The 13605-nt window shown below is 42.8% G+C and overlaps 1 protein-coding gene across 1 annotated transcript in view; it reads right to left on the bottom strand.

Moving 5' to 3' along the window:
- Positions 1–13605, bottom strand: part of HEPHL1 (hephaestin like 1) — a 113546-nt gene that overhangs the window by 83332 nt on the left and 16609 nt on the right. Inside the window, exons 2-4 of the mRNA XM_075198739.1 lie at positions 3588–3832; positions 2579–2791; positions 851–1027 (exon numbers count right to left, since the gene is read on the bottom strand). Of these exons, the coding sequence (XP_075054840.1) occupies positions 851–1027; positions 2579–2791; positions 3588–3832 (635 nt within the window). The remainder of the gene's footprint in view (positions 1–850; positions 1028–2578; positions 2792–3587; positions 3833–13605) is intronic.

Genomic DNA, 13605 nt, shown 5'->3' with positions numbered 1-13605 from the left:
GGACTGATCAGAGGGGGAAGTTTGTCAGAGGCAGAGGATTGTACTGTCATGTGATGAGATATCGCTGGGGTCAGGCAGGCTTGGTAATATCTGGCACCTTTTGCCCAGTTGTCCAAGGACTGTCACTCTTTTTCAATCAAATTTTTTTAACTCACAATACTTATTCTCCCATTATTCACCAGAACTAATGGACTGTTCCTGTACAAGTTTTACTTTTATTTCGTACCCTAAAGTATGTGGTATATTTTAAGGGCTGACCAGACTTTGAGTCATATGGATGTCCCAGTTTTTCTTTTCAAAATTCTGCGTGCCCTAGCTGTACTGGCAACAGGCGCGGGCTGACAGGTTTCGGCCCGGGGGGGCGCACAGGCGGCCGCATCATGTGTCACGTGGTAATATTGAGAAATTATTTCATCCACGGGGGGGAATGGGGGGAGGCGGCCGGCCCGAACAGCCGTTAGACTGAGCGGCCCGGGTGCCCGCTGCCACCCTGCCCCCCGGTCCAGCCCACCCGACTGGCAAATCATCCGAGGAGGTTACAATCCAATTTATATTATAACTTGTAATTAGCAGTTTATGATGACGACTTAATGAATTGCTACATGACTGTCTTTAAAGAATACAGCTGATTAGTACTTGAGCGATGCATGATTTAATGTAGAGCAGATTTAGGCAACCTTTGGCTCTCAAGCTGTTGTGGAACTAAAAGTCCCAGCATGCTATGTCAAAGGCTTGCTGGGAATAGGGGGACTTGTTGCTAAGGGCATAACTTAGTAATTAAATAATTTTTTTTATTAACGTGCAATTTGCATTACGTTAGTATTTGTTGGCGACTTTAAAGGATGCTCACCATGCATCTTGTTACTCTCCTGAAAGTCTTCGTTATCCACGTCTACAGTGTCCGGCTCGGAGCAATAAGTTTGAATGTTTTCCTCCAGGTACCAGCTGAGATTTTCATCCACAACGCTGAACATCAGCACAAAATCCTTGTCCACGTCCAACCGATTTAAGGAACTGTCCAGCGTCCCTGGATTATAAAGACACAAAATGATTGTAAGGGTCCTTACCTCCCTATGAGGTAGATTTACTAAACTGCGGGTTTGAAAAAGTTGAGATGTTGCCTATAGCAACTGATCAGATTCTATCTGTCATTTTGTAGAATGTACTAAATAAATGATAACTAGAATCTGATTGGTTGCTATGGGCAACATCTCCACTTTTTCAAACCCGCAGTTTAGTAAATATACCCCTTTGTGTCTTGTTTGTCAGTTGTGCCTGTAGGTCCCTGTCATATTGTACGCTGTATATAGTGCTATATTGTTGTATTTGTTTTATTCCAATTTGCTCCTACGTAGTATCTGGTTTATTTATTACTATTGTATTAATGTATTATTATTATTGTATGTATTTGTGTTTTATGTTGTGCCCTTGCCATACAGCACTGCGGATCTGTGACGCCTCACAAATAAATGTTGACGATGGCTGTAACATTAATCTGATTTTCTGTAAGTTTATAAAGTACAGCCAGATACTGCTCAACATGTATAGATTACATTATACTTCTGCTTTCTATATATAGCCGGGTCTTAGAAAGACATGTTGGGAGGTATCGTTTAGCTAACTGAGTCAGTTTACCCCTTGACCTTACAAAAAAATCATTCAAGTTTCATATGATCACTCAGAATGTGACATCTAGCTGGGAGGCAGTGTGTAACTTGCACTGAAGACTTCCAGAAGTCAGGGGCGGGCTGGGCCGGGGGGCAGGGGGCATCGGCCCCCCCGGGCCACTCAGAATCACGGCTGTTAGGGCCGGCCGCCCCCGGAAGTAATATAAATGTGATGCGGCCGCGCAGGCGTGATGAGGCCACGTCATCATCCCGTGTCATGTGATGCGGCCGCCTATGCGGCGTGTGCCCCCCGGGCTGACGGCCTGCCAGAAGTCCATGAACATTGCCTGTTTTAAGATTGCAATTAGCATTCTCAGAGAAAATCAGGGCTCACATTCATCCATAGAGTGCTCTGGGTATAGCTTAAACATGTTCTGTAATTTAAAGGGCCGTTAAACAAAAATAGTAGGTTTATAATAACATCCACAAATATTTATAGAAATGTCAGGGGCTTATCTGAACAAAAAATATTTGAGATAAGGTTGTGATAATGGATGAGATATTTTCCTAAATACAACAGTTGCCGTGTCAGTAATCCAACTAAATATTACTGCAGATAGCCAATGGCTGTCAACGGAGAACAATAATTTAAACTTGGCTTTACAGTAAATCATCAACATCATCATCAACAACATTTATTTATATAGCGCCAGCAAATTCCGTAGCGCTTTACAATTGGGAGCAAACATTAATAAAACAATACTGGGTAATACATACAGACAGAGAGGTAAGAGAATGCAACTAAAAGTCAAACACCTTAAGTTCTATAAAATATGGAACATTTTACAAATATATTTGTCAATTCTTTTTCGTAACTCAACTTTTAACATTTATTTATTTTTGATTTAGACGTAGTGGTCCTTTAATAACTACAGAGAAAATAGGCTTCAACTTACAAACATGGCAATTACCTTTCTTACAAGTCAGCAGCGCCCCTATCAGTCCACTCGCGATATCTCTGGGCGCATCGATATGAGAGTGGTAGATCCAGGTCAGACAGTTGGGGTCTTCGGGGGTGGGTGCGTATTCCTGTTTAACAATCCAGGTGTAGGTGTGATATCCGCCAGGAGGGACAGCGTCGTCATGTTTGTCAGACTTGTTGGTTCCGTCTGGATAAAAGGCCCCTAGGACATAATACACATTCATATTTTACTGCTGGATTAGAGTGTAATAATACATTCATGAAAAATAAATAATAGTCACATGCAAATTACTTTTATGATTTATATCTCCCCTTTGGGAGGGGAGGTGAAGAGCAAATGTGAAGGGGCGTGTTACCATGTTTGTGTCCTCTTACCACGGGGGTGGGTGTAGCCAAATTGACACAATTCACGGCAAATCACGTCATCGAGTCCCCCATCTCACTGGAATTCCTGAGTCTCCAGGACATTCGGGGAGAGTGGGCAAGTATGCACTGACAGCTTCCAGTGGCTGCCCTTGTAATGGGGAGCTGACATTTTCTTTACTTTGGCGTAAGCGCACAAAGCACCAGTTCCGAAACAAGTGCGTTGTGCGCATACTCAGTAGTCAACAATGCGTATTATACTCCGAAAACGCTATTTACTTTGAACTCAACATGAGCTCCACACTGTGAGTGACAGCTTGGATGCACTGTGTGGTTTATTCATACACGGGTGCAGGGAGAGTGATGTCACAGGAGCTCAACGGACTGCATTCCCAGCCCTTTGTCCTTTATCAGAAACCAATAGAACACTGTCCTAAATATGTGGGAAAGACTTCAGTTGTTAGTAACTTTACTTTTACCACTTAACAGAACTGCAGGGGAAAGACAGGTTAACACAGTTCAAATTCACGGTTCATATTTGAAAATGTACAATTTGGGTTTTAGTTGTCTTTTAAAACACTGGAATGGTTTCTTGCTGAAACCCCCATCAGAGATAGACAAAGACACATAATTACCTTCTGAATCCTTCTTGTAGAAGACCCCGTGTGGGTGAAGAGTATATGACCGGGAAGCAAAATTCTTCAGGTGTACGATGATAGTATCTTGTACCTCTGCCTTAATGACCGGGCCGAGAAACCCCAGCCAGGCCGGTTTACCGACTTCCTCCGTGTATTGGTTGTCCGTGAACTGCTTGTAGATGGCTTTCTTATAAATACGTCCTATTCTGTCTACGCCCGATCCCAGGAATGTTGATGCATCTCTGGTAAAAAAAAGAAAAATGCAATGGACTAAATGAAGAACAAAACAAAACAAAACAAAACACAACATGATCAAAAGTAAACGCTGAGCACTCGTATGATAACTATTAGTGCACTGAGCAACTACACACTTTAAATTTATATACTATATATTGCATGATGTAGACACAACATCTAAAGCATTATTTTAAAAAGTGACTCACTTAACCAAACTTATAAAGGCGCTGGTAATGGCCCCCCATATACCCTACTATTTGGACAGTCAATTAGGCCACTTTAGAACTGCATCTATCTGCCTATCTATAGTCCCTGCTCATACTGTCTCTTGATTAATTGTCTTATGACTGCTGTACAATCAAATATCCCATACTTGCCAACTCTCCCGGAATGTCTGGGAGTCTCCCGGACTCCCAGGAGAGTGTGGCGATCCCCCTGATCTGCCCACTTCCTAGTGAGGTGGGCAGAATTCGGTTCAAACGCCGCAATTCACCGGACATTTGGCCCCACCCCTGCTGGAAAATGACGCATTTTGCATCATTACATCACAGGGGTGGGGCCAAAATGACGCGATTTTTGGAGCCCCGCCCCCTGCACGGCCACCTCTCCCCGGCAGCTCCTGGAAGCCAAATCTAAAATGTTGGCAAGTATGAAATATCCTAAATATTCTTCTCGCCAACTCAAACTCAATCTCTCAAAAACTGAATTAATAATATTCCCACCCAAAAACAGAAGCTTCCTGCCTGACATTTCTATTTCTGTTGATAACATGACCATAAATCCCACCCCGCAGGCTCGTTGCCTAGGTGTAATCCTTGATTCACAACTGTCTTTTATTCCCCACATGAACTCTATATCTAAATCATGTTACATACACCTAAAGAACATTTCCAGAATACGCACATATCTGACACAAGACACCGCAAAAACATTAATTCATGCACTCATCATCTCCCGCATCGACTATTGCAATTCCCTCCTTACTGGTCTTGCCAAAGTCAGACTTGATCCCCTACAATCTATTTTGCACGCAGCGGCTAGATTGATTTTCCTTACAAACCGTTATTCCTCTGCTGAGCCACTCTGTCAGTCTCTACATTGGCTGCCTGTATTTCAACGAATCCAATATAAAATTCTTCTAATAACATACAAGGCCATCAACAAAATTGCACTGACATACATTTCCTCACTTGTCTCGAAATATCTCCCTACTCGACACCTCCGATCTGCACATGATCTACGTCTCTCCTCCACTCTCATCACATCCTCCCATTCTCGGTTACAGGATTTTTTCCGGGCTGCACCCACTTTGTGGAATTCCCTCCCTCGCACAGTAAGACTTTCCTCTAGTCTTCAAACCTTCAAGTGTTCACTGAAAACCCACCTCTTCAGACAAGGTTATGATATTCCTCAACCATCATCTTAATCTCCCTAGATTACCCTATTACCACTCTCTACACAGCTAACGCAAGACAACAACCCTCTGACCAACATTGCCACACACACAGCACACTCAATACTTTTACCTTTGCAGTCTAGCTGGTCCATTGTGCAATATGATGTAGCACATGCCCTTGTGTTTCTAACTCCCATTGTCCTATAGATTGTAAGCTTTCGAGCAGGGTTCTCTTACCTCTCTGTCTGTCTGTATTACCCAGTATTGTCTTATCAATGTTTGTTCCCAATTATAAAGCGCTACGGAATCTGCTGGCGCTATATAAATAAATGTTGATGATGATGATGATAAATATTGGAAGATATCTCTCATTATATACCACCTAAACACATGCTTGGAGGGGAGAGAATAAATATATGTAAAGGGTTTGGAGATCAGTATAGATATTATCACTTAGCATTACAGGACCTCAACACAAGTTATCACAATACTTACATTTAATATAGTATTTTTTATGTGTCTTAAAATTGAATACACCTTTATTAAACAGAAAGCACTTGCTGGCAAAATTGTTCTAAAACTGCTCTGTTGACAAAATAACTCTGTGTTTGAGATCCCTACACTGCAAAAAAAAATCACATAGGGCCTAACTCATCGTCGGACGTAAATCCCACCGTGTGTCGCATTTTGCGTGAAAATTGCTCTGCGCATGCTCAGTAACGGACATTACGCCAGGCAAACGCAATTTTATCCAATTCATGTCCGCACGCAAATGACAGTTCCGACTTCCAACGACTTGAAGGGCAGAATGGGGGTGGGAAAGGGTCAATGCATGTAGGCAGTGTACAGTGAGAGCCAAGTGCCAAGATCGAGCACACGCACATTTGTCCGATTCAAGCTCTGGGCATCTCTTAAGTACACTTTTTAGCTGTATCACTTGCACAGGCTACAAGGCAGCTGTAAGTGTCGACTGACAGTGATGACTACACGTACTCATGCTAGAACATGTGTTTGCAAGTAAAAAAAACTATAACAATGTATTTTATGTACAGTACGCATTAAGAACATCCTGGTGTATGTATCTCATGTAAAAGAAATGTAAAAAAAAAAAATTACATATATTTTTATTAATGATTCTAGTATTAATAGTTTCAATTATAATTTTTAGAAATGTTTTTTTTTTTGCACGTGTTCTCACAGGACTTTATATTGCACATATGCATTGTGTGTATCCTGCATTCTGTTCTGTCTGTCTACTTATGGAAAGTAACGTATATAAAGAGCGAACTTATTTCCAGATTTAAATGGAAACGGTTCTTGAGACCCGCTTATACGTTCACGTTGCGTTTGAAAAATGAATCGGTCCCATAGATCATTGTATATGACAACAAACTCTGTTCCAAATTCCTGTTACTTAATAATATAGTAGATACGCTCCTATTTATATGATTGATATTAATACAGTTTTATACTATTATATATATTATATATATTTTATACTATTTTATACTATTATTATTGCTATCAATGCCGTAGGATCCTAGATCTAAAATATTCTCTAAATATTTATGTGTTTGAGAGTAAATGACAAAATCTCTTTGTTGTATAATCTTGTTATTGAGAGAGTAACCGGAAGTAGTAAAGGTTCCCCTTTGTAATACAAAACTAGTGTCTATAAAGAGTTAAATGTCCTCTTTATTCTCTGTAAGTGTTTTATTACTACTAAGGTTTGCAGGAACTTTTCCTTAATGTTTAATAATCACTACCATTCACAGACAATACACATAAACAATACCTGCCTTTCTTTTCTAATTTGTAGCTCTGGGAACAGCAGAATATACAATGCCTCTAGTGTTTTATAGTACCGTATATACTCGAGTATAAGTCGACCCGAATATAAGCCGAGGCACCTAATTATACCACAAAAAACTGGGAAAACTTATTGACCCGAGTATAAGCCTAGGGTGGGAAATGCAGCAGCTACTGGTAAATGCACAGCCTAAGGTCAGCATCTGTAATCCAGGTGACAGAAGTAACAAAGGGCAGGAGACACTTACAGAATGATTTACTGCCACCCAATGTGGTTATCTTCTGTCAGTAACCAGGGTCTAGCTAGAAAAAGATGCAGGTGCAGTTACTTCCAGCTATTTGTTGTTCAAAGATCATGGTCTAGCCCCACATTTGCATTAATGTGCGTGACTTTCACAAGTGATATCACATACTTGCCAACTTTTCCTCGTTGGCTTCAGGGAGATTCTGGGGGGGAGGTGGGCGTGCAGGGGTGGGGCTTGACGAATCGCATAATTTTGGCCCCTGTCCCCTAAACGATTGTCACAATTTTGGCCAATTAGAACAGGGGACGGGGCTAAGATGATGCAATATTTGCATCATTAAGCCCCCACCACCACCACTTATCTATTGCAAGGGCGAGAACCGGGAGGCTGTCCTGCTCTCCCGGGAGCCCTCCCAGAAATGCGGGAGTCTAGGCAACTATGCGTGAAAGAAAAGCAGCTAATGACTCTCTAGAGACTGAAGTGTCTTTTACATTTCTGTCCCCATTACTGAAGTCGTGCTGTCTTACCTGTCAGTCTTTGATCTTGGTCTACATGAAAATGGCCACCTCCATAGGCATCAATACATGGACATAGGACACAATTTCTGAACTGTGTCATCATGCCACAGATGGTGAAGCCAACCACGTCTTGTACTGGCTCAGCATCAGGGAGAATGACAGACTCTTCAGGGAGTGAGGGAGATCACCCCTATTTCAGAGAGTCTCCCTGACATTCAGGGAGAGTTAGCAAGTGTGTGATATCATCACCACTGGGCATGGTCAAACCTCGTCCACTTTAAACATTCATCCTTTGGTTTCATCCTCGCTTATGTTCTATATAACTGCTGACATTGAGGAACACCAAGACTGCCTTTATTTTAAGTTTAAAATATTTTAATTTCCTCTGTTTAAATTAATTGGTTTGTGTATGAGGCTTTTAAGAGTATTCCCGCTTCTCTGCCCCGCATCAACTTTACACACGTATAGACATGCTACACATTTCGCAATCACTCGCTCATCATGTGGTACGGGCAGACATTACCCCCCTCTCCTGGACAGACCATTCGGGCGTATCCATCGCATTAGATCTTCTTAAACCGCCCCCTCAGCGCAGTAGATGGCGTCTAGATGATTCTTTATTACTTAATGTATCTACTTGTCTAGATATTATGACCTCCATTACCAATTATTTCTCAGATAATTCAACCCCTGACATAACACCGGGAATTGTTTGGGAGGCGCACAAGGCTACCATACGAGGTCAACTGATTAGTCAAGCAGCGGCGGTAAGAAAGAAGGCTGCCGATGAAGTAGCATCTCTGGAACTTGGAATAGCCTCACTCCTTACGCAGCATCAGACACACAATGACCCAGCCTTACTGCCCAAAATTGCCTCACTGAAGGGTCAACTAAATACCATCCTCTCCCGCAGAGCAGCGGTCACCTTGCAGAAACTTCAACAGCGTTACTACGACAAAGCAGATAAAACCGATTCTGTACTTGCCAGAAAGCTCCGGAAAAAAACTGCCCTGCAACATATTGATAAAATTTGTTCTACTCCTTCCGGAAATGTAACGTATGACCCAACAGGGATAGTCAGAGAATTTAGAGATTTTTACTCTTCTCTTTACAATCTGGAGGCTCCCCCCCCTCGTCTAGATCCCTTGGCCCCTACTTTGTCTGACTATCTTTCATCTACTCTCCTCCCAAGAATTACCACCACGCAGCAATCTCAGCTAAATGCAGATATTACCCTGCTAGAGGTTTTGGCAGCGATCAAGTCCTTGAAGTCTTCCTCAGCCCCTGGCCCGGATGGTCTTACTCCCCAGTACTATAAAAAGTTTGCCAAGGTTCTCGGCCCTCATATGACAATATTTTTCAACGAGATACTTGAGGGAGCCTCCTTTGACTCAGCTACTACTAGAGCAAATATAATCGTTATTCCTAAACCGGGGAAAGATCCCTCCCTCTGTGCTAGTTACAGGCCCATCTCGTTATTGAATGTAGACTTGAAGATATTTGCAAAGATTCTGGCCTTTAGGTTGAACCCACTGCTCCCAGCCCTTGTCCATCCTGACCAGGTGGGCTTTATCCCAGGGCGCCAAGCCCCTGATAACACTAGAAGGATTGTTGATTTAATTCATACAATAAATAACGATGGTCTTCCTTCCCTCATTATGGCGCTAGACGCCGAAAAGGCGTTTGACCGCATCTCCTGGTCGTTCATGGAGGGGGTGCTGCGAGCGATGGGATTTACAGACAGGTTTTTGACAGGTATTTTAGCTCTCTATCGATCCCCGTCGGCTACTGTGTCTGCTAATGGCCTGACCTCGACGCCCTTTCAGATCACGAATGGCACTCGCCAGGGATGTCCCCTCTCCCCACTCATATTCGCCCTTATCATTGAGCCTCTGGCCGCTAGAATCCGAAATAATCATGAAATATCGGGCATCCAGGTGGGCCCCTCTATACATAAGATCGCTCTGTATGCGGATGACGTCCTACTGTCTATCACTAACCCCAACACATCGGTGCCCCCCCTTTTAGATGAACTGGACCTCTATGGCTATTTTTCGGGCTACAAGATTAACCCAGACAAGACAGAAGTTCTAGACTTTAACATACCGACTACAGACAAATTGCTGCTAGAGCGTTCCTTCCCTTTCCAATGGGGTCGCCAAAAAATCAAATATCTGGGCGTTTTTATTACTAAACACTATCGGCATCTTTTCCAGGCTAATTTTCCTCATCTACTTGACCAAGTAAAATCAGACCTTACATCGTGGTCTCAGCTCTATATCTCCTGGATTGGTCGTATTAACGCCGTCAAAATGAATATCCTCCCAAGACTGCTGTATTTTTTTCAGACTCTGCCCATTCGCATCCCTCCACATGTTTTTAAATTTCTACAATTCCACGTTTCTAGATTTGTTTGGTCGGGTAGACGACCCCGAGTCCGACTCAAGGTACTACAGAGGTCCCCGCGGGGAGGAGGTTTGGGGATCCCTGATTTCCGAAGATATTATCTTTCTGCCCAGCTTGCTCAGTGCGTCTTGTGGTCTGGTCCGACGAAAGCCAGAGTCTGGTCCAAAATTGAGGCTGAGGGTCTGGGATTGCTCTCTGTATCATCGCTCCTATGGCTCCCAAGATCACGTCGCTCTAAACGACTGTTACTTCATCCAGTAGTTGCACACTCTTTATCCATTTGGGACTCGTCATCCCAGAAATTTGCCTTGTCTCCCCATCCCTCTCCGGTTATACCGCTATTTAACTCTCCAGAATTTCCTCCAGGTCTCCATCATAGCGCATTCCAGCCATGGTACTCGCGGGGAGTCACTTACCTTAATCATTTATCCACATCGGCTACTTTTCCACAGTTTTCTGAAATTCAATCACACATTCAAGTCCCCTCAAAACACTTTTATCAGTTTTTGCAACTCCGCCACTTTCACAGTGTCGTTAAAGATCGTCTCCTATCCCGACCCCTCTCCACATTTGAAGCCCTTAGTCTACGCCAATCTTCAACCAAAGGACTAATTTCAACATTGTACTATGAACTTGCCTCTCCCTCTTCAGCCTCTAGAGCTTCTCATGAACAGGCCTGGGAGCGGGACCTTGGTGAGGAGCTCTCGGAGGAGGAATGGTCTGACATCTACGAAAAAGCCGCTTCTAGTTCCATCTGTGTTAGAATCAAGGAGAACGTCTATAAAGTGCTATACCGATGGTACTATGTGCCTTCGCGTCTATCTAGAATTCTCCAAGACTCATCTGATCGGTGCTGGCGAGGGTGCTCCCAGGAAGGCACATTCCTCCACATATGGTGGTCGTGTCCAAAATTATCAGGCTTCTGGGCTGAGATCAGAGGCCTGATTAGTGCAATCCTTCAGGTGGACATTCCCCCTGATCCTAAATTCTTTCTACTCCCTTTGGGGGCTCCCTCAGCATCCCGACACCAAAACAAACTGATTAGGCATATTGTGTCGGCAGCTACTTGCCAAATAGCGGCAGACTGGCGTATGCTAGCCCCTCCCTCCATGCAATCCATAATCAATAGAGTCTGGCAGACTCATCGGATGGAGTATATGACCAGCATTATTCGGAACACTTCGAGGGCTTTCACCAAGGTTTGGGACCCATGGCTAGCCTTCTATCAGGCCTGCCCACCTTTCACATAATCCAGTTCCAATACCTTTCCTTTCTTGGACTTCTCTTTTCTTACAGTGGATCTAGTCACCTCTTACCTCTCCCCTCTTTCTCCTTTTTCCCTCTTTCCTCACTTTCTCTATTCCCTCTTTTTCTTTCTCTTTTAAAAACCTGAGGTCATTTCCGGCTTCTACATTCAAAAGTCCGTTGGACTGAGTGTTTTGCTACTTCTGTACTGAGCAATGTTTTGATCACTTTTTGTCTAATTGGTTTGTTTGGTTTTTTTTTTTTTCTTCTCAATTGTACTCTTGTTGTCAAACGTCTGTTATTTTGATACTGACCTTTTACAAAATAAAACTTTTAAAAAAAAAAAGAGTATTCCCGCTTTGGCTTTTTTTTTTTACCTTTTAATTTTTTTACATCAAGACATCAAAACTGATGTATTGGGGGACTCTAACCACTGATCAACACAAAAAACTCTGGAATAGGACATAATAAAAAAAAAAAACCTCTAAAGCTGTTTCCTAATTACTTACAAATAATACACTGACATTAGCATCACAACATTAAATGCAAAAAAACATCCGTACACTATCTGATATGAGCTCAGGATGAGGATCATGAAATAAGACTCACAAATATATATATTTTTTTCCCCATTTCTACAACGGATATCTTCTGCGTGACTGGGAGAACGTGAGATCATTTCACAGCTAACAGTACATTTGATCTGTGTCAGCGCATGAGCCATCATTACATCTTGGCTGATTCACACAATAGGGCTTAAATCTGCTAAAGGGAAAACAGCATCTGATAGAGAACAGCAGTCTCAGGGTAAAATCTCTGTAATCCCATGAAGCACAGTAGCAGAGCTCAGATAAGACAACAGTAGCTGTAAACGGACAACATACCAGTGATGAAGACTCATGCAGGCCCGATTCAACATGCATGGGCTCTATGGGGCAACGCTGTGTGTGACGAGGGAAAGAGTTGGATGAAACAGGAGAGATTGGTTATAAGGAGCACTGTCCCCCCAATTACATCCAGGTATCGTCCAGAAAACATGCTCCACACCAACTAACCAGGTCACTGGTGTGCTTATGGAGGGTTGTAGATGTCAAGGAAAAAAAGTGAAAGTTTACTTACGCCCGCAGTGGAACGCATGTGCGTTCCAAATGGCGAACTTCCTGTCAGTGGAACGCATGTGCGTTCCACTGACAGGAAGTTCGGCATTTGGAACGAACATGCGTTCCACTGCGGAAGTTAAGAGCCAAGGGACCGGAGACCAGGTAAGTTCACTCGTGTATAAGCCGAGGGGGGCTTTTTCAGCATAGAAAAATATGCTGCAAAACTCGGCTTATACACGAGTATATACGGTAATTGCAAAATTGAGGCTACCAGTGTAGGAATGTTGCACTTTTATTTAATGGAAGGACTTATTTTGACCTGATTTTGCTTTTCTTTTTTTAACGTTGTGATGCTAAATACTTTCGTGTCAAAAAAGACAAAAGTACTATAGGAGTGATACCTTTATAGGCTAACCAAAAAAAATTATTATATTTGCTAGCTTTCAGAGCACAGAGGCCCCTTCATTAGGCAAGATTACAAATGAATGACTGAGAAAAAGGCACAACATTTAAGAGCTGTTACATCAAGAAATGTGTACAGGGGAGATACATTATTAAGATAAGCTAAAGTAATAAAAAGGAGGTTTTTGTTATGGATTGAAGAGTAAAAGTCCTAGGAGTTCAGAGGTTTGCACTCTGCTGTGGGGTGTGAGATGTGTCCATGTAGTGAGTCATAAATCCAGGTGTTAGATTGAGGCCTTGCGGAAGGGTTGACTATCAAGCCAGCTTGGCATGCATGAAGTGCAGTACTTGCGGAACTGTGTAGGGGGAGGTACCATCCGCCCAGAGCCAGGCAAGGTATAGGCTATAACAACGTTGCCGACCCCTACCACGAAAAAGCAGGTCATGTCTTTCTTAGGTACAGTTGGGTATTATAGAAAATTTGTGCGCCATTATAGTGCCCTCGCCAAACCTCTGACTGACTTAACAAAAAAGAAGTTACTGCAGGAGGTTAATTGGACAGATGTTTGTGAGAATGCATTTACAGTTTTGAAATCTGCTTTGGCCCATTCCCTGTGCTTCAGGCCCCAGATTTCAAACAGACTAAGGAAGGACTAG

This window comes from Mixophyes fleayi, chromosome 2 (genome assembly GCF_038048845.1).
Source record: "Mixophyes fleayi isolate aMixFle1 chromosome 2, aMixFle1.hap1, whole genome shotgun sequence".
In the NCBI taxonomy this organism is placed as follows: Eukaryota; Metazoa; Chordata; class Amphibia; order Anura; family Limnodynastidae; genus Mixophyes; species Mixophyes fleayi.
This window is presented reverse-complemented; position numbering and strand designations above follow the sequence as displayed.